The sequence below is a fragment of the Danio aesculapii genome, chromosome 8, assembly GCF_903798145.1.
Source record: "Danio aesculapii chromosome 8, fDanAes4.1, whole genome shotgun sequence".
Classification (NCBI taxonomy): domain Eukaryota; kingdom Metazoa; phylum Chordata; class Actinopteri; order Cypriniformes; family Danionidae; genus Danio; species Danio aesculapii.
Window position 1 is genome coordinate 39,180,630 of NC_079442.1, and position 22,052 is coordinate 39,202,681.

Sequence of the window (22,052 nt, forward strand, 5' to 3'; positions counted from 1 at the left end):
CACGGTTTAAATCACTCGCTCCTGTCCTCAGTCTGACAACCTGCGCATGCGTTTGTTTTGATCCGGGAGTGCAATACATAGCTCAATCACTGGGTGTTAAACTTACATACTGCACCTTTAACCTGATCAGTGGAGAAGTACGGTGACAACTATTGTTTCATTTTTCTAGCTATTAACCTTCTATAAAGTTCATATATAGTTCATATATCTTAATTCTATATTAACAGAATCTGAACTTCACCGGGTTCCGCAAGATCCTGAAGAAGCATGATAAGATTCTGGACACTCCACGTGGAGCCGACTGGCGTGTGGCTCATGTGGAAGTGGCTCCGTTCTACACCTGTAAGAAGATCACACAGCTCATCTCTGAGACCGAGGTATAGACTCCACGATTACTCCACTGACTTTCTGCTCAAATGATGATCAGATCGTACTGTAAATTCCTGTAGCTGCTCAAAGACATAAATGATACTTCAACTTCTGGAGTGCATTATATTGGAGCTTTAGGGCAGAAATGGCTAAAGTAAATGATGGTGATTGACTCTTGACCTTTGTGTGTGCAGGCTCTGGTGACCACTGAGCTGGAGGGAGGAGATCGTCAGAAGGCCATGAAGAGGCTGAGGGTTCCTCCTCTTGGAGCTGCACAGGTAAAATAAGCTCACTAAATACACTCTGCAACTGTATGTATTATATTCACTATCAACTCTTAAAAATGCCAAAAAAATGTTTTTGTTGACCCATACATTACATTTTATTTTGTTTTTCACCAAACGATATACCCTCTTTTTAAAAAAGCTTAAGTATTTTTTAAAATGCTCCTTTTGTGGTATGAAAAAGAAAGAATAAAACCAGGGTGAATGCCTAAACATTTTTGGGTGCATTTTCCCTTTAAACATTTAATATAATTTAGTATGGGATGAGTTAAAGCTGTTTTATATACCAATGTGACTTTAATATGTGTATTATTTTAATGAGGAATACAGCAATTATGCAGGCTGAATAAAACAATAGCAAACTTATATCTGCAGTGTTATTTTCATGCAGAACTTTCAGTTCTAGGTCAATAGCAGTTGTGTAAGTCTTCAGGAATAATATAATGCGTAAGCAGAGTGGGTGGAGAGATTCACCTGTGCCTGGAACATCATGTACGACAACCTGCATACATATGCTTGACACTGTCCTTTTGTATAACACATTATGCGTTAAACTTGAGGCTTATTTAATTGAATTATAAAAAAATTGGTCACTTAGTTGACCAAAAAAAAATAATAATAATAATGAAATGCATTCTTTGTGTTCCTGAATATTGTAATTTGCTAGAATTCCATAATAACAACTAGAGTGACCAAGTGTATTGTTTTTTTCCTCAGCCTGCTCCTGCGTGGACCACCTTTCGTGTGGGACTGTATTGTGGTGTCTTCATTGTCCTGGCTGTCGCCTTCGTCCTTACTGGTACAGTTTTTTTACACCTTACACCTTTAGACCATATGCAACTACAGTAGTTACACACATCTCATCAAGTGTTTAAAAACCAGCATTTTTCCTAATATAGGGTTGAAAACAAAACTATTAGCCCTTCTGTGATATTTGAATTCTTTTGCAAATATTTCCAGAGTGATGTTTCACATAGCAAGGAAATGTTTCACATTATTTTCTATTATATATTTCTTCTGGAGAAAGTCTTTTTTGTTGTTGTTTGGAATAAAAACATTTTTTTTTATTACTAAGGTCAATATTATTAGTAGTTATTTTTTTCTGATTGGTCTAAGAACAAACCACTGTTGTCCAATGACTTACCTAATTAACCAAACTTGCGTAATTAACCTAGTTCAGGCGTTCCCAAACTCTTCAACTTGCGACCCCCAAATTAACAATTTCCCACCATCCTCGGAGGATTACAAACATTACACACAACGGTGCCCACACACCAGTAGGAACTATATAAATGAGCTATCTGACAACACAAAAAAGTGCAACAGTCTAACAACCATATAATTTTTTTAAAGTCATTTTTCATTTGTTTAATTTAATGTTAACCTCACTTAATGAGAATGGTGTGCACAATGTTAACAGCATAAGACTATTCTTGGTTTAATTTTGGAGGCCACCACTTGGAGATCATCCTTTATGTTCAGTCATGGCCTTTTTTTTTAATGTACGGGAGTCCCACCTCCAAGTCCGAGGCCATGGTGCTCTACTGGAAAAAGGTGGTTTGCCATCTCCAGGTTGGAAGAAGGCTCTTACCCCAGGTGGAGGAGTTCAAGTATATTGGGGTTTTGTTCACAAGTGAGGGAAGGATGGAACATGAGATTGAGAGGCGGATTGGTGCCGCGGCAGCAGTAAAAAGGCAAAGCTCTGGATTTACCGGTCAATCTACGTTTCTACTCTCACCTATGGTCATGAGCTTTGGGTCCTGACCGAAAGGACAAGATCTCGAATACAAGTGGCCAAAATGAGTTTCCTTCACAGGGTGGCAGGGCGAACCCTTATAGATAGGGTAAGGAGCTCTGTCACCCAGGAGGAGCTCGGAGTAGAGCCGCTGCTCCTCCACATCGAGAGAAGCCAGCTGAGGTGGCTCTGGCATCTGTTACGGATGCTTCCTGGATGCCTACCTAGAGGGAAGTCTGGGGTTCTCTCCTAACTCTTGCCCCAATGACCCGGCCTCGGAAAAGCGGATGAAAATGAGATGAGATGAGTGCCATAAGGTGTCAAAGTTTAACATTGTGCCGTAAAATCAATCTGCTAAAATCAAACTAACACTATTGCTGTGTCATTAATCTAGCGTAATAACCCCAGTGGTCACAATCCAATGGAAAAAGAATCGAAAAGCCAATTTACTATTCGATACTATTTTTATCTTCTGCAGGTTATGGATAAAACATGGTAATTCTAATAGTTTAATAATGTATATATGATATTTTTGGAAATCACAAAGTGTTTAATAGATAACAAGAACTATTAAGACACATAATTACTTAAAAATTATCAGCAATAATCGTACAGATTTTCACTGTCATTGCACCTTAAGCTAAATACTAATATCTTGCAAAATAATTAGTAAAATATTACATAATAATAATAATAATAAATATTCCTTCCATTTATATAACACTTTTCTAGACACTCACGCTTTACACATTGCGGGGAATCTCATCATCCACCACTAGGTGGATGTGCAGCATCCACCTGGATGATGCGACGGCAACCATATTGTGCCAGACCGCACACCACACACCAGCTGATTGGTGGAGAGGAGACAGAGTGATGAATCAATTATGGTATGGGGATGGTCAGGAGGCCATGATAGACAGAAGCCAGAGGGCAAATTTGGCCAGGATGCCGGGGTTAAACCCCTACTCTTTTTCAAAGGATATCCTGGGATTTTTGACAACCACAGAGAGTCAGGACCTCTCATCTGAAAGATGGCACTCACTGAGCAGTATAGAGTCCCCTTCACTATACTGGGCATTTGGACCCACACAGACCACAGATTTGGCGCCCCCTGTTGGCCTCACTAACACCATTTCCGGCAGCAACCTAGCTTTCCCATGTGGTCTTCCATCCATGTACTGACCAGGCACAGCCCTGCTTAGCTTCAGTGGGCGACCATGTGAGAGTTGCAGAGAGCTAGCTGCTGGCTGCTACATGCTGTCATCATGGCTATTATGGCTTAAAGCTGATATGTTTAATAAAAGTGATGAAAAAAATCTTCTCTTCATTAAACCAAATATTTGAAAAAGAAAAATATTTCTACAGGAGGGTTAATAATTTTACCTTCAACTGTATGTCTCATATTATAATATAATAATGCAGCAATTTGTCGATAATCCCAGCTGTGTGGCTGATCCTTCCTCCTCAGGTGCTTTTTTCATTCGTAAGCAGAACATCTGGCCACTGGTGCGCATCTACCGTGGAGGCTTCCTGCTCGTTCAGTTTCTCTTCCTCTTGGGGATCAACACCTATGGCTGGAGGCAGGCGGGTGTCAATCACGTGCTGATATTTGAGCTGAATCCTCGAAACAATCTTTCACATCAGCATCTGTTTGAGGTGAGACACAACACTGTATTTTAACAGACCAAATAGCATGAAGAGAAAAGAAAATATCTAGGTTTAGTGTCTGATCTTTTGTCCTCTCTCTCACTGTAGATCGCAGGGTTTTTGGGGGTGTTGTGGTGTCTCAGCATCCTGTCCTGCCTGTTTGCTGACTACACTTGGCTGCCTATGCAGGCCAATCCCCTCATCCTCTACGGCTTCATGCTGCTGTTCCTTATTAACCCCTTCAAAACCGCCTACTACAAATCACGATTCTGGCTGATCAAACTGCTGGTAAGAGACAGGAATTCACTGCAGATGATTTAAAAACCTTTCCACTCTTCAATTAAAATGATGATAATTAGTAAAAAGGCCCTTTTCAGTAACATTATCTGGGCCACAAGGGCTATTTCAAGTTGTTTTTAGGCGCCATTTGGCGAGTGTCTGTTCTAATGACAAAAACTGTTATTTTTTAAATAACAAATGCTGGTAACTTTACTTGTTTAGACTCCATTATGGATGAAGAAATGCCACCAAAACGTCTAGTATGTGGCAGCATGTTCCTATATTAGTGATTCAATGAATCATTTATTCAAACTGTTTAAGAATAGACCATTAAATCATTGGCTCATTAGTTTTTTTTTTCTTTAAAGAAAATTGCACTCACAGCTTTATATTCCCGAAAATGGCACTTTTGCTTGTATAATATTATCAAAATATAACATAAATATAGATCCAAAAGTGCTTCAGGGTTAGTTAATGTGTCGGTGCTTTTTGGGTAAGGGATTCCTAAAGATAAATATTGAAATCTTAAGTTTTTGTTTAATATATTTATGTTATACAATGAAATCTTAAGTCCGAGGCACTCGAAAAGTAAGTGAAAAAATTAAAGCGCCTTCATTGTGGGGTGGATGAAGGCAAGTGTTGCCGAAATGCATAGGTGCTTTTTTATAGAATAGCTATGCTAACGAAGGCTTTTAAATTTTTACACTTACTTTTCGAGTGCCTTGGACTTAAGATTTCATTGTATAACATAAATATATTAAACAAAAACCCATTCAGGAATATATTTATTAACGTATTAGCTTAATAAATTCACTTCCATTATAATTTTTGACTGCATATATCATTTTGACTGCATATTAATAGGCTTCATCTTACAGGAATGCATTTGAATTAAAGTGAAGTTCTGTAACTCATATATTGTTAAAACAACAATTACAGTATTATAATAGACAAGAAATGTTGCACACTCCTACCATCCAAATATGAAATTATTCCACTTGGAATAAAACATGAGTTACAGACAGTATTTAAAATCTTAATTTCTTGATTTTCCTTTTAATATAATAAAATTATTAATCTTTTACCAGAATCATTTTGCTATTAGCAAAACCACCTGTTCAATTATTTTCTCAGATATATTTATGATAAATTATTTAAGCTAAATTTAAGCTAAGAATTAAGCTAAGAATTCATTCATTCATTTTCTTTTTGGCTTAATCCCTTTATTAATCTGGAGTCGCCACAGCGGAATAAACCGCCAACTTATTCAGCATATGTTTTATGCAGTGGATGCCTTTCCAGCTGCAACACATCTCTGGGAAACATCCAAACACACTCATTCACAATCATACACTACGGACAATTTAGCCTACCCAATTCACCTGTACCGCATGTCTTTGGACTCTGGGGGAAACCGGAGCACCTGGAGGAAACCCACGCGAACACAGGGAGAACATACAAACTCCACACAGAAACGCCAACTGACCCAGCCGAGGCTCGAACCAGCAACCTTCTTGCTGTAAGGCGGCAGCACTACCTACTGCGTTGCCTAAGCTAAGACCTATTTGCTTATTTTAGTTCTTATCCATCTCATATTCTCTCCATTTTTGTATTGGTTTAATAGACGTTGCAAGTACATTCATATGTTTGAGGTTATTTTATAAACCTCACTCTGATATTCACACCGGCACACCCCACATAATTATAATTACATAATTTTGCCTACAGTCCTCAAAAGCAGGCAACAGGGTAAAAGTGATAATTTTGTCCAAAGGCCAAACCTGAAAAAAAATGTTCAAAATATTCTGAATTTTACACCTCTCAAAGCCAAAATGGAAACCTGTTAACAAACAATGAATGACTTCTTGCTTCAATGCCACTGAGATTAAATATTGGCGTTTGAATGGTTTTCAGTGGGTGAACTAACACACATTTTGCCAAATTTTTTGCTGCTTATGTAACGTAGGACGCAGGTTGTAAACAAACCTAACAGATCACTCAAATCTTTAGGATCAAATAAACTAAAAATTCCAAGAGTTCAGTCAAAGCAGGGTGAATCAGAATTCAGCTATTACGCCCCTCACTGCTGGAATCAGCTTCTAGAAATGATCAGATGTGCTCCAACATTAGTTTAGCTGTGACTTTACTGAATGAGCACTGTAAAGTCACACTATTATGTTTTTCTTTTCTTTTTCGTTCTTTTATAACCTGTTTTAACACATTATAATCTGTTTTTATCTGTTTTTAATCATTTTTATTATTTGTTTTTATTTTTTTTATACTTGTCTCTTTTATTCCTGTTTATATAAAGCACTTTGAATTGCCACTGTGTATGAAATGTGCTATATAAATAAACTTGCCTTGCCTTGCCTTGAAAAATGGATGTGAGGATCCACATGCAGTTTACAGGGGCGCACAGAAGCATAAAGATAATCCAAAATACGTAATCAAAATACAAGCAAAGGGTCAGACTAGGCGGCAAAGAATAAAAACGGTAAACAAGACAAAACTCAAACTCGTGAAACAAAACTCAGCAACCTGTGTATGTGTGTGTGTGTGTGTGTGAGAGAGGTGAATATAAAGAACAGGAAATCAGCCCATGAGTTACCAGCTGTGTGTGTGTGTAATCAGGGGGAATCAGGAACTAGTGTGTGCGTGAGATGCATGATGGTATTTGTAGTCCAGTTCAGTGACAGATGTGTAGTTCTCAAGCAATCTGCAAGCATTAGAGCGCTGGTAATCATGACAGTTTGCATAAATACACAGCTAAAAAAAAGTGTAATAAAATGAAAAATATGACAATGTTCATAAGGATGCACATGGGATTAAACAGAAATGAATCATTAAATAAATACATTTTCTTCCACCTTCCATGAATTTAAATTAATAAAAAACATGCAAAAATTGAAAGCACAAAAAACACACTCCCGCTGCCCCTGCACCTCATGTATCTAGTTGTTTCAGTGAGGTCTGTGTGCGATTATGCGTGTGTTTCTGTGTTTGAGGTCCAGGGCAGTGAGGTGAGGGAAATAGATTGCGGCTCTATCTCTGCGGATGTGAAGCCTGTGCCTGTGCAATCATTATTGGGATGGAGCCATCAGCGCCGCCTGCCTCTGTCTCGCTGCCCTCCCCACATCTAATTGACCCAGACTGGAGCCTTATTCCTCAGAGCGCCTCAGACACACACACACCGGTAGATTAAAACCGACACGTACTGATGGCCAAACAGTGGGTGGTTTTCTTCCCAGAGCTCAAACGCGCTGTCACAGTCCAGCTGAGCATCGCACATGCTGCTGCAACCTTCAAACGTACCTCACATCCAGAACTGGGTGTTTAAAAGCGCTTTTGTGGCCCGTCTTTACCTGTTTCGTCAGGTAGAAATAACCGATCAGAGTTTGTGTGGGGAGAGATCGATTTTCACTGGCATTTGAGCCTCAGGAGTATGGTGGCATAGATCGGTGTAGTGCAAAACTGTGTCGCTGGGAAATGTCAGCATTGCCCTGAAGGCTGAGAGAGCTACAGTTTTATTTCATTTCATTTCAGGGTAGTTTCAGTGTGACACAGAATATCATTAAAGCAAGGAAAGAAAAACAATGTGACTCAAGGGCAACACCAATAATTCATTCATTCAATTATATTTTAATTATGTTCATACAATTGCATTTTATTTAATTTTTTTACATTTTATGGTTGCTATCAATCCAACCGTTCATTAATATTTGACATTATTTAAAACAACATGCTTTTGCAAACTAGTCCTAGGATTTTTACTCTGCTTTAACAAAGCCAGTGTTATAGCGGTCTCTGAACTCTGTAGACTAATAATAATTTTCATTTCTTCATTTTCTTGTCGGCTTAGTCCCTTTATTAATCTGGGGTCGCCACAGCAGAATGAACTGTTAACTTGTCCAGCATATGTTTTATGCAGCGGATGCCCTTCCAGCTGCAACCCATCACTGGGAAACACCTACACCCACTACATCATTCACACATACACTACGGACAATTCAGCTTTCCCAATTCACCTATAGCACATGTCTTTGGACTTGTGGGGGAAACCGGAGCACCTGGAGGAAACCCACGCCAACACGAGGAGAACATGCAAAATCCACAAAGTAGATTAATAATAATTTTTATAATAATACAGTAGTTTTTGGACAGTAATAAAAGGGCCTTTAAAAAAGCTGTAATTCCTAAACAAAAACTAAGATCCTCATAAAGTTTTTATCATCACTAATATTCTTAATAAATGATACATGATATATTTTTAAAAATGGACCCTTTTCACAAGACTGTTATGATGTTGGTATTTACATATGTATTATTTCATCTCTGCATCAAATTACAAAAAACTAATGAGGCAGGACAGTAAATTTGACATTGTTCTCTCTTCTGGCTGCTGCTGTCAGCCCCACACAATTTTTTTTTCTTTTTTCTGATAGTCTTGATAACACCATCATGGAGTTTTTCTTTTATTAGTTCAGCAAATAGAATTGTAAAAATATTATTTGTTGTATTCTCCGATTCGCTGCGCACTAAGTTTACTGAACTATGATGACTTTCCCTACTGAGAAACCCGGAAATGTGAAAAGAGTCCATACTCCTAATGGCCTTAAAGCGCTTGTGCCACAATAATTGCTGCTTGCAGATATGTTTATTGTAAAGTTATCATTCCTGTCGCACCTTTACATTAACAGAGTTAAGGCTATTTTATAGGTGAGGTCAATGAACAGATATCGCAGATCATTTGCAAAGAAAATCCCCATTGATTTGCCTTCATTCAGCTGAGCTTTCATTAAGGTTACTGACTCATAATGAGGATTCAGAGATGAGCTGTTATAAGGCACCTCCTCCTGTGAGATAAAACCCTTCAGATGACTCTGTTGTCCACAAAGATGAGCAGAAATACTGTATACAGAGTTTTCACAATACTAGAATTTCTAACTTTGATACGATATCTTAAAAAAAACAGACACTCAATTTTGGATAACGCAGGGAGATATTGTCACAACAATTCTTAGAATTACAATATGTACTCATGTCCTAATTTATTAAACCTCATTGCTAGTTGAAAGGTTAAGCGTGTTTCAATGTTAAGGATTTTTACAACTACATTTTCACACTGTTGAAAAATAATAAATAAAGCATAAATAAGGAAACATATATTTGTTGCCGCTGTTGTTTTGATCAGTGAAACATTCTAATAAATCATCCCACTAATTCTTAAGTCAAATTTGAATATTAGTGAAGAAAATATTAGCTTAGCTTGTTCACGGTTAAAACATTATTGAGGACAAATAAACTATCAGTGATAAATAAGCAAGTAAATTACTACAAATAGCTCAAATAAATACAACAGAACAAATAAACAGATGAAAACAGGGCATAACATTGTTCAGGGATGTCTAACGGTGTCTTTTGTGCTTGATTAATGTTAATGACTGCTAACACATTTCTACGGTGGCCGAGAGAGCTTTATGCGCTCCAATTTAAGAAAGCACATGCAATCACAAAAAACACCAGCAAATAAAGAAACAGTCTTCATCAATTTGACAGCACACATCTTGCAAATTGGTCACAGCACAAACAACTGAAGAAACACGCTGCAAATTGGTCACAACACTTGCAAATATCCACGTAATACAACGGAAATGTTTTTGTTATCATGCCCTGACTGTTGCTTAGTGAAGGGATTGGTGGTCTTTGAAAGGTGAGTTGTTTTTCGTTTACGTTTTTCGTATGACATAAAACACATCCATATCTCAGCAGGGTCCATCATGTTTTTGGGTCTCCTTGAAACATTTGCGTTGTGTTACGTGGATATTTGTAAGTGTTGTGACCAATTTGCTGCGCGTTTTTTCAGTTGTTTGTGTTGTGACCAATTTGCGACATGTGTGCTGTCAAATTGATGTAGATCGTTTTTTATTTGCTGGTGTTTTTTGTAATTGCATGTGCTTTCTTAAATTGCAGCGCGTTAAGCTCTCTCGCCACCGTACATAACTCTCGCAACTGTTTACTTTCACTTTAGTCTTTAAAACTGTTTTAAGACAGGTATTATTTGAACTATATTTAGTATATATAATCATATAATTTCTAATATTTCAGTATAAATATGTATGCAAACTAATACAGTATGAATATTTCTGACTCACGTTTTCTGTGTTTGTTTTCTCAGTTCCGCGTCTTCACCGCTCCATTCCACCGAGTGGAGTTTGCAGATTTCTGGCTGGCGGATCAGCTCAATTCTCTGGTCATTGTGCTGTCGGATCTGGAGTATCTGGTGTGTTACTACAGCATGGAGCTGCAGTGGGGAGAACGCAACGGATTATTGCCCGCCAAATTCGGTAATTGATTCAGAATGAAGATGTCCTGTGTTGTACTGACTAAGCCATCCTGGTTTCAGCATTATATGTAATGGCAGATGAATGGCCGGTTGTGATTAATTTGCTCTTGCACATGAATTAGGATTGCTCAAACAGTGTCAACACTGACTGGAGTTCTTCAGGTTCAATGGAGTCTGTCATGTGAAATGGACCAGCAAATTCAGAGCATCAGCGGCGCTCTAATGGTGCAGAAATGTGTCTCACCAGCTCGGGACTATTAGAAAATACTGAGAATGAAAAAGAGGGGAAGTGAGTGACAGAGTGATATGAAAGACAGGACAACAGGGTTTTTTTCAGCTTGCCTGATTTAATAGGGATATTTTATAGCAAATAAAATAAATAGATGTGATCATTGTTAGAAAAAAAATCTGAAAATATTTCTTGATTAGTGTTGTTTTATACATTTTCTATATTGATAATTGTAACACTAGGAGTCAAGGTGACAATGGAGGTGAGGCTCCAAATGCAGTTCATTAACGGCTTAGTCTGGCAGGCAATGGTCAAACAGGAGCAAACAGTATCATGAGGGTAATCCAATAGCGTAGTCGTGGTCGAAAGCGGAGGTCGGTGCAGGCGATAAACAGGATAAACAAAAAAACAAGGCAAGGATCTAAAGGCAGAGTAAGACTAGACAAAGAAAATGCATTTGCAACGTTACAGGTAAGCATACAACAAGACTCAGCAATGTGTGTGAGTAAGTTGAATATATAGTCCATGTAATCAGGGAGAGAACTGGAACTGTGTGTGTGTGTGTGTGTGTGTGTGTGTGTGTGTGTGTGTGTGTGTGTGTGTGTGTGTGTGTGTGTGTGTGTGTGTGTGTGTGTGTGTGTGTGTGTGTGCGTGTGTGTAATAAGCATTAAAATCAATAATAATAATAGTTATGCTATAATAATAAAAAGTTACAATACAAAAATTATTAATCTTCTTTTTCTTCTTTTATTTTTATTATTATAAGTGTTATTATTATTTATATTATTATTATCCTTTTTTCTAATAGCATTTAAATATTTAATATATAAAAAATTATATATTGTAATATTATATATTTTTGAAAATTAAGGATGTTTATCATAATTAAGTAATTTTTATTATGATTTATAAAAACAATAATAATGTCGTCCTGCTAAATTATATTTTATTATTATTGCATAAACATTTTTATTTTATTAAACTAACTAATTAAACTAACTATTATATAGTTTAGGATAAAGAGTCAAAATTAAATTTATAGAAATGCAGATAAAAATGATCCAGTATATTATAATTTGAAAATGACTGTAATAAATCTTACAATCTTGGTAATATCAATACGCATTTATCTCACAATGTATCTGTCCCTGTGTCAGGTGATGAAAGGTGTAACAGCTTCTCGTATGGAGTGCGGGCCATCATCCACTGTCTGCCTGCCTGGCTGCGCTTCGTTCAGTGTCTGCGGCGTTATCGGGACACCAGGAGAGCCTTCCCTCACCTGGTGAATGCTGGAAAATACTCCACCACCTTCTTCGTGGTCACATTTGCAGCCCTTTACAGAACTCACAAAGGTAAAAACAAACAAATGCATGCATTTAACAGATGCAGTATTAAAATTGGTAACACTTTAGTTTAGGCCCCAATTCATGGTATTAACAAACCACTGACACGACTAGCTTAATAAACTACTAATTAGCTGATTATTAATAGTTAGTATGGTAGAGATTGGGTTTAGGTTTTGGGTAGGGTAATGGATGCAGAATAAGATCATACTTTATAACTACTCATGAACACTTTATATCTTAATAATAGGCAGGTAATAAGCCAGTGCTATAGGTCTGTGCCAAATTGGGGGAAAAAACAGTATTTACCTTATATATAAAGGCTGTTAGGCAGTGTTGGGCCGTCGATGAGCGTCTGTAGGGCTATTTTGTTTGATGTTTGCCTGGCTAGAGTTTTTTATCTTTGACATCATCTTGGTGTGTCCCAAGCTTGAAGTCTGCATGATCCGAAAGTTGCTGAGATTTTACTTCTAGTATGTTGATGTGCTTCTAACAGAAACAAATTATTGAGTAGGGGGTGGGGCTTACTTATCGCACATCATTCCCTTATAACTAAGAGTAACAGAGGCATGGTTGAGAATAGTATAACTGAAGACTTTAAACTGACATCAACAGAGAAGGACCACAACTCTAAACGCAGAAGCAAATAATCAGACTTTAATTGAAGATTATATAACAAACATTTTTTTCTGTGGATTAACTTGCATGGATTAATAGTTCACCTAACAATGTCTGCTAGTGAAATAAACATTGTACATTTTATTTTTTCATAGACTTTAAAACATAGTCACAATATAAGTCGTCTCATAACCTGATATAGTGATATATATATCGTGATAGAATACCTGTTCTAGTAATTCATTCATTCATTTTCTTTTCGGCTTAGTCCCTTTATTAATCAGGGGTCGTCACAGTAGAATAAACCGCCAACTTATCCAGCAAATGTTTTACGCAGCGCATGCCCTTCCAGCTGCAGCCCAACACTGGGAAACACCCATGCACACTTGCATTCACACACATACACTATGGCCAATTTAGCTTATTCAATTCAACTGTACCGCATGTCTATGGACTGTTGGGGAAACTGGAGCACCCGGAGGAAAGCCATGTGAACAAGGGGAGAACAGGCAAACTCCACACAGAAATGCAAACTGACCCAGCCGAGGCTCAAACCAGCGACCTTCTTGCTGTGAGGTGATCGTGCTACCCACTGCGCCACCGTGACACCCTCAATCTATTAATTGTTTATATAAATTGACTACATAGAAAGGACTAATTCTATAAGTATATACTCAAAAATGTACTTATTCATATGTGATTGTTTTCTCACTTTATTTAAAACTTCAGGGCAAATGATTTAGGAAATCAATATGATTGAAATATAAAACTCTTCAAAAATGAATGATTACTGGTCCAGCATAAAATATTGCTAAATAAATAGTTACATTTATACATTGTAATTTCGAGATTACATCTTTCTCACCATGCTGTTCTTCAGGTTTCTGCATGAATCTATGTGGTGGTGTGTAAGAGCGTGGTCATCCAAATGATGAATAGATTTGACCAAAAACAATGTATACGCCACAAAATAGATGATAGAGCATAATATATGAGGATAGACTTTTCATTTCTGCCCTAAGACACAGAATGCATTGTTGTGTGTTGAGTTCAATACAAAGAAAGCACCTGTGCGCCATTGTTTGCCTACAGACACATGAACAGCCAACAAAAGCATGTTTTGATAAAAGCAAAGAAAGAAAAAAATTACCCTGAACTTGTCCTCGTCTGTCAGAGACGTGGTTTATATTCAATTCAGGTTTATTTGTATAGCGCTTTTTACAATATTTATTGTTTCAAAGCAGCTTTACAAAAGGTGCACATTTTTACATTTACAATCAGACTTAAAGTTGCAATCAAGTATAAGTTATTATATGCAGACATAGTTAACCTGCAATTTTATAGCATATAGGGGTTGTCTATGTGTACATGTTTAATGAAGTGTATTTGTGTATTAAGTGTATGTGTTCCTGGAAGTCCTCATTGGTTAGCATCATCTCTTCATGTGTGTTGTCGTCAAAGTCCTCGATGGTTGCATCATCTCTTTACAGGTCTTGGATCCCCTTAATGGTGCTGCACAATGAGGCCTCAGAACAAGTATCCCCAGGTGGAAATAGAGAACAAAGAAAATAATTAGCGTAGCTGCTGTTTATAATGTATATGAACAAGAGATATTAAATGTTAATGTGTAAATAAAGTGCTATAAATGAAAATGAGTTATTTAAACAAACATAGAAACAAACATATTAAGCATAAAGTATTTCTAACAAAATGCCTTGTGCATTAAGACAGGAGGAGTGTGTCTACAGGTGGTTTGTCAAGGCCACTCACCTGCATGGAGCACACTCATACATGTTACCGTTATGTGATGCATTGTGTGTATGCTTTACTAAAAAGATAGGTCTTTAGTCTAGTTTTAAACTGTGAGAGTGTGTCTGAGCCTCAGACATAATCAGGAAGGCTTGAGGAGCCATAAATGAGAAGGCTTAACCTCCTTTAGTGGACTTTGCTATTCTGGGTACTACCAGAAACCCTGAGTTTTGAGATCTTAAAGAGCGGGTTGGATTGTAGCGCGACAGAAGGTTGGTTAGATAAACAGGAGCTAGATTATTTAAAGCTTTATATGTAAGAAGCAATCTTTTATAATCAAACCAGCTTAAGGAGGAAAAAATTGGGGTGATATGGTCATATTTTCTTAACCTAGTAAGAACTGTGCCAGCTGCATTAGAACTCTGGCAGCTGCATTATATATTAACAACATTTAAGGTTTATAATACAGATATATTGCATTAAGGAAGGGACATTAAAAGCTTTATAGGAAACAAGTTTCCATTTAATTTGTGCATTAAAAAGAAGCTGCTCTGCTTTATAAAAACTCATTTGTCTGCAAACACCACATCTCGTATTCAGTCACAGTAATTATCCTACACTGACTTCATATGAGCTCTTTAAAAGCATGCCATTAAGATTCCAGACATTTCTCTCTCATCTCCGTCTACAATTACTATCTGATTATTCTGCCACTGAGACGCATCTGAAGTGCGAAGACTCGTGTCTGTCACTCTTTTCTTATCTGTCAGTCTCCGTGCTTTCCCGTATCTCCTCAGAAAGACGATTTCAGCTTAAATCGATATCAAAGCACTTGTGGATTTTCATTATTTATATACACGCGCGGTCGTTTCTGATTATTGCCCTTAAATGTCAGTGTTTAAATATCAAGCATTGGTGCATTTCACTGCAATTCTCCTCTTAGTATCCAAATATTACTGGATAGCTGTCTAGACTTTCAGTGTGTATCAGTGATATAGATGAAATCTGGACCGCAGCCCAGAGCATCTGCCTCATAGGAGTAAAAAAACATGGCAATCTCGCCACGCATTTGATGCACTCATTAGGACTGGCTCGAGGCGTTCCTGGCAGCGCTCCCGTTTAATATATGAGTGCATCAGAAATCACCTCCATCATTTGTGTCCTGATTGAAACTGATGTTCGCTACTGAAAGCTGCCTGGATAAATGAGTCGGTGGATTCGATTTGCTTTGGCCTCCATTCGTGTAAACTAATCCCAAAGGAATGCTACATGTCAGAGCATAATTAATGCTTAAATTAACATTAGTCATGACTTGAACATGTGTGTGAGATTTGATTGTTTAGGTTTGTTGTATAGTTTAACGTCAGCATGAGTTGATAGTCATAGTCTTTTCTTCTCTGTTGTGACTAAATTGAGGACAAAATTGTTTGCTTTCCTGTGACAATTTTATTCTTTTTCAAATATTTCAATAACAGAGATATTTTAAATAAATATTAACAGAGATAATTTTTTTCAACATTTTTCGAAACAATAATTTTAATTACTGATTTACAATAACTAATTTCTTTTATCTTTGACCATGATGACAGTACATAATATTCTACTAGTAATTTTCAAGACACTATTCAGCTTAAAGTGCCCCATTTAAAAGCTTAATTAGGTTTAGGCAAGTTCGGTTAATTAGGCAAGCCATCTGACAATAGTGGTTTGTTCTGTAGCAAATCAAAAAAAATACATTTGTTAAGGAGGCTAATAATATTGACCTTAACTTAATTATAATTGTTTTATTCCAGCCACACTAAAAGCAATTTTATTTTATCCAGAGGAAGAACATAATAGGATAGCCTGTGAAAAATTCCCCCCGTCTCTTAGGAAATGTTTGAAAAAGAAAAAAAATGAAGGGCTAATCATTTTGCCTTAAATTTTTATACAAGTGAAAGGACTTCCCAAAACTTGAAAAAAAAATAGGGAGTGGCTTGAGTAAGTCAATAAGAAATTGATTGGATGGTTGTGTTTTGCTATTGGTCAGTCTCCTGCCTGTGAGGGACAGGCTGTCGTGCCCTTGCACTATTTTTTGTCTTGTTTTTTAATTAAAAAAGCTAAAATAAAGCGTGTAATGATTCGGGCACACTGGCTCTTCATCAGTCAAGGGGTTCCACCTGTTGAGAACAGTAGATTTAAGCTGTGGTCAAACTGCACTTTTCTCCCCATAGACTTCCATTCATACACATGCAAATGCAAGAGACTGGAAACGCAAGCTCGTGCGACAAGTTTCGCAGTTCGCTGCTGTGCAAAGTTCAAGCTTGGTAAACTCTGACCTGCGAAATCACAACACTTAACTGCTTGAGACCAATCGAAGATCAAAGCATGACCTCTCTGGACAGAAATTTTAAATATAGACCAATCGCTCGCTTTTTTAAATGTCTAATTATCTTGTTTAATCCCGCCCATTTTCACAGTGCTGTACTACAGAATTTTGCAAGCTCAAACTCAAGCAAAACTGTTTTCAACAGGTGGAACACATTGACACCTTGTGTAATGAAGACCCGTTGTGCTCAAAACATTACATGCTTTGTATCAGCCTTTTTAATTCAATAAATTAGCATTTTTGGAGCTTTGGTGTTGCTGCATTTTTAATACGTTTTTGCACTTTTTGCTGTTTAGTTGACCATCTTTTGATCCACTTTGTTTTAATAGAAAAAACTCACAGCTACGATTGGGTAAAGTTAAGGTTATAGATTGTTATAACTCATTATATTACTTTGACGTTATCTGAAAGTAATGTAGGGTATATATTTAAGCAATACCCCAAACTTTTTGGTAATATTTCACAAAGCAAAGTCATTAATCTGTCTACATTTAGAGATAAAAACCCTAGAAATGTCCACCCAATTATAAAGCAAAAAAAATACCATAATATGTTTGCAGATATTTTAGAAAGATGCTAAGTGAACATTCTTGTCAGTTAAAGTCAGATATTCTGCTTTGAAAATGTGCTTTCCGTGCCAGAACGGCTGTCTTTGATTTGGTTCCTTTACCTGCCCACTGCCAGTTTAGCCAATTATATTTCAGCACCCCAGGTTGCCTTGTTAGAAAACTGCATATTCATTCATTCAGTCAGGAAGGCTCTCAAAGTATTTGTCTGCGACCAAAAATGCAACCTCCGGTGGACAGTAACAGCCTCCGAAATGAAATGCAGATTCCACATGAGGTTATTAAATAGGAAATGATATAAATATTATGAATGTAAACATTAGGTGAGCAGGTTACATTGTAACCCTGTGTACTTACAACACGCTACGTGAGGAGATTTGCAGTGATAAGCAATTTGGCTGTTTGCACCAGACGAAACACGACTGAAACATTCAAATACAGCACAGAATATATGTGAACTCACTGCACTCCAACCAAATGGTAAGATTTATAATCTGATTAATACATATTAAACCTCTTTAACATTATTAAATGTGGACGCTGAATCACTGGTGTTGAGGATTTTATTTTCAAGATCTGAGGTGAACTATCTGCTGCTGCTTTCAGTAGTATGGCAATAAATGTCCTGTAAATGGCATTCAAACTCACATTATTAGCATTTAACACTGAATAAAGGACATGAGGTGTACCTGAGGTGATCTCAGGGTGTGCTTAGGACAAAAACTCTATTTAATATGGAAAATATTCCTTCAGTTGTGTGCCGTTGCTTTCATTTAGAACACGACTTAAATCAGCCTTAAATCAGTGTTTGGGCTCGATAGTCAGACTCGCTCTTGTTGGTCCATCTGGCAACCTGCGCTTGTGTGTTTTGAACCCGGAATGCAATACCTAGTTCAACCACTGGTTGTCAAACTTACATACTACACCTTTAAGAATAAAGGCAAAGTTCATCCAACAAAAACTAGTGGAGAGAAAGGTGGTTGATGGTAATTGGATGTTTTTTTCCACTTGGCCACTGTAATTCTGGCCATTTGTTGGACCTGACAGTGAATACGGCTTAGGAAACCTCACCCCACTGCTAAGGGCTTATTTGTGTAAGACAACCTGTCTTCTGCTGGAAAAACCCTTAAAATAACTGGAGAGAGTGTTCAGATGATCCTCGTTGTAAGTATTTTTGGTGCTGAAGAACTGTCTCTTTCTGTCATCAGGAAGGCTCTGCACATGATCTATAAATGTTTTAGAACTTTAATTACATTTAGCATTAGCAAGTATTTTTATTTTCACTTTTTGTGCAGTCTCAAGTCAGTAACCCCATTACACCTGCTTTCATGTTGAGTATGGTTGTAGAGGTGATTGTGGAAAACGCTGAGAGTCGATATCCTCAAAGATTTCATTTAAACTTTAATGAGAAGCGCCGATCTGAGCTTAAGCTTGTCTGAGGAGCTCAATGACATCCAACAACTGGGAAAGAAAATGCAAACAGAGATTAAAGGAGAGGCTATGTGAACACAAGAAGCTAAAAAAACGATTAAAGGAGAGAGAAATATGAGGGAGAGCGAAAGAGAAAAAAGGAAATGAAGGAAAATGGACTATCCAGAGGAGGTTGAGCTGTAATTGCCTGCCCGTGGTGAAACAGAACAGTGTGAGTGTATCTCTAGAATAATGATGAAGCTCTGAACCACTGAAATATGGTTCGATCCCCCCCCCCTCTCTCTCAGTCTCTGTGTATCAGACCTGGATTTTTGATCAAAACAAGCATCTTTGAGGAGAGCTGAGATTTGTACAAACATACACCTGCGCTTGCCTGCTCTGATGGCTTCATCACACTGAGACACTGTATTTATGTGGACCAGATGTACTCAGAACTTCACGTGATGAATAACAGATGACTGTAAACTTGATAGCTCACCCACCTCCTTTTCAAGTTTATTTATATAGCATGTTTGAAATAGCATAATCAGAAAAACTAGAGATACAAAGGGAAATAGATAAAAACATGAACATATAAGTAATGAAAACAGGCTAAATAAGGTCAATGGAAACAAGTGGGTTTTAAAAAGTGACTTAAATCTGATTTGCATAACTATTACAGTTTAGTACAGGTTAAGTATTTAATATAGTCAATACCATGGCAAGCTGTTTTAACATTTCATTTATTTTTAAAATGTAATCTTATTCAAAATGTTGCGAATGTTTTTTTATTGTACTGGTAAGATTTTTTATTGAACCCTACTGTAGCCATTTTGACTATTCACAACATAAGAAAAAACATTTGTGATCAGTATAAGAAATGTTAGTTGTAAAAAATAATATTTTTAATAACTAACATTATCCACCCCCCCCCCCCATAAAAAAAAAATTTTTACCCTCACCCCCACCCCAAACCCCCCTAAAAAGTCAGAAAAATTGGTGTGTCCAGCTTTGTTTAAGTGGGAGTGTCGAGTTGCGAAAGAGGGATAGGTTTGCATGAAAAGTGGAGTTTCATTATGTGCACAACAGCTGATTTTCACAGAGGCAACATAAATACTGATGCAAGGGAGATAGACAATGATTCAGAGAGCAGCATTTACAGTGGATCTGAGAGCTGTGTGGAAGTGGAGGATTTTCAGTCCAAAATATTGTAGTGATATTACTGTATACTTAGTAACTTAATCATTTTGACTAAGGTATGTCTTTAAAAACTTTGAAACAAAAAAAAAAAAAAAACAAAGAACATTGATTACACACTTACCAAATCTGTAGAGACAGGTCAATCAACACCAACTGGAACCGCATCTGTTTTTAAGGGAAGATGAGAGGCAAATGCAGATTTCACCATTTCCAGATGCGAAAAGCTCTCGGGTAAAAAATGTTCCTTACAAACATTTTTGTCGCAAACTATATGCTCTCATCTTGTGGAAATAGAAACAAAACCTTTGTTGTGGCACATTTATAAACGCAACACTGATTACCCATGTCTCCAAACAATTCTCCAAACACTGTAACAGGTAAAAGAAGTCTTCAAAGCTATGTCATGCATATTAATGAAGTTGCATCTCGTTCACAGTAGAGCGCACTGATTGATTCGAACCAAGTCTTTCTCATGAATTAATGAACAGATGTGCTGAAAACTCAAAGACCTCACTTTGTACCGACCAGTACAGACAGCCAGTCTCCATGCTGGAATTTACACCGTGATGTAGCTTCAAAATTTCTTTTTAAACCGGAAGAACGAATTTGCTCAAAACCAATTTTCACTTGTTAGCTAAATATATGTGTCCTAACAGAGTTTTTAGCAACGTGGGACACATACATGACTGCAAACCTCTCAAAAAATGAGTTTTGGTGTTTCGTGACCCTTTAAAGCAGTTTGGTTTTAATTATGGTCCAGCTCACTCGAAAGCTCACCTGAGGTAGTATTAAAAAAGTAGCAGGTACAGAATACAGTGGAAATGTTTGCTTTAATAAATAATGCTTGTTTCTAATGAATAACTATTAGTATCTATTAAATAGGTACTAGTTTTGAATAAATTCAAAAACTGAATTCAAGTACTGGTAATGAAACAAGTGTTAGTATATGAAGAATAAGGGTCACGCTTTATTTTAATGTACAATTCTCATCGTTATTAACAAGCCATTAACTATTACTTTTGCTTCAATAAATTCTAATCTGCTGTTTATTCATTCTTATTACGGTAATAGTTGAGTTTAGGTATTGATACACTGTAAAAAAAAGTGCACTGTAAATTATAAACAATTACAATTGTGATGTACTGCTCAATTGTAATTATTCATTTGCAGTAAATATTGTAGGGAAAATTTACAAGCGCACTATAAATTAACAATTCAACTGTGCTGTAGTTTTACAGCACAATTGTAATTGTTCATTTACAGCGCAGTTATCAATTTACAGTAATTTTGTACAGTGTAGGATTAGGGATGTAGAATAAGATCACTCAGAGTACTTTATAAGAACAAATAAACAACCAATATCTTAAGAAATAGCAGGCAATCCTAGTGAGAATTGGCCCTTAAACTAAGGAATAAGTACTCGCATCTATTTAGTAGGTATTAGTATCATACCTGCAAACATTTGCCTCCGAAATTCTTGGAGATTGATGTGGAGATGGTGCATGGGTGGGCTAAAGATGAAAAAATAAAAATAACTGTACCATGGACTGGGTTTCAGGCAACAGTGACGACGATGAATACTTTACCAAAGTTGAGGAGCAGGGAGGAGTGCGGTGTTAGAGACTGTACCAAAAACACGAGGACTAGTGGGGGGTGGAATTATGGGAGAGTTTTCCAGGAGAAATAACTAAACGGGAGAGTGGTAGGAGATGGGTGTGAAATACGGGAGAGTCCTGGGAAAAACGGGAGTGTTGGTAGGTATGATTAGTATCAAACAAATAAGTATCTAATAATTAGTTCTAGTATCTAACTAATAAGTACTGTTGTCTATTTAATAGATTCTAGTATCTAATAAATGAGGACTGGTATAAATAGCTAATGAATAAGTACTACTGACATGAGGATAGAT

At 37.0% G+C, this 22,052-nt stretch overlaps 1 protein-coding gene across 1 annotated transcript in view; it reads left to right on the plus strand.

The window, feature by feature from the left end:
* Nucleotides 1-22,052, plus strand: part of xpr1a (xenotropic and polytropic retrovirus receptor 1a) — a 136,482-nt gene that overhangs the window by 101,437 nt on the left and 12,993 nt on the right. The window contains exons 5-11 of the mRNA XM_056463930.1: nucleotides 228-377; nucleotides 564-647; nucleotides 1,371-1,452; nucleotides 3,860-4,047; nucleotides 4,147-4,326; nucleotides 10,493-10,661; nucleotides 12,047-12,241. Coding sequence (XP_056319905.1) covers nucleotides 228-377; nucleotides 564-647; nucleotides 1,371-1,452; nucleotides 3,860-4,047; nucleotides 4,147-4,326; nucleotides 10,493-10,661; nucleotides 12,047-12,241 — 1,048 coding nt within the window. The remainder of the gene's footprint in view (nucleotides 1-227; nucleotides 378-563; nucleotides 648-1,370; nucleotides 1,453-3,859; nucleotides 4,048-4,146; nucleotides 4,327-10,492; nucleotides 10,662-12,046; nucleotides 12,242-22,052) is intronic.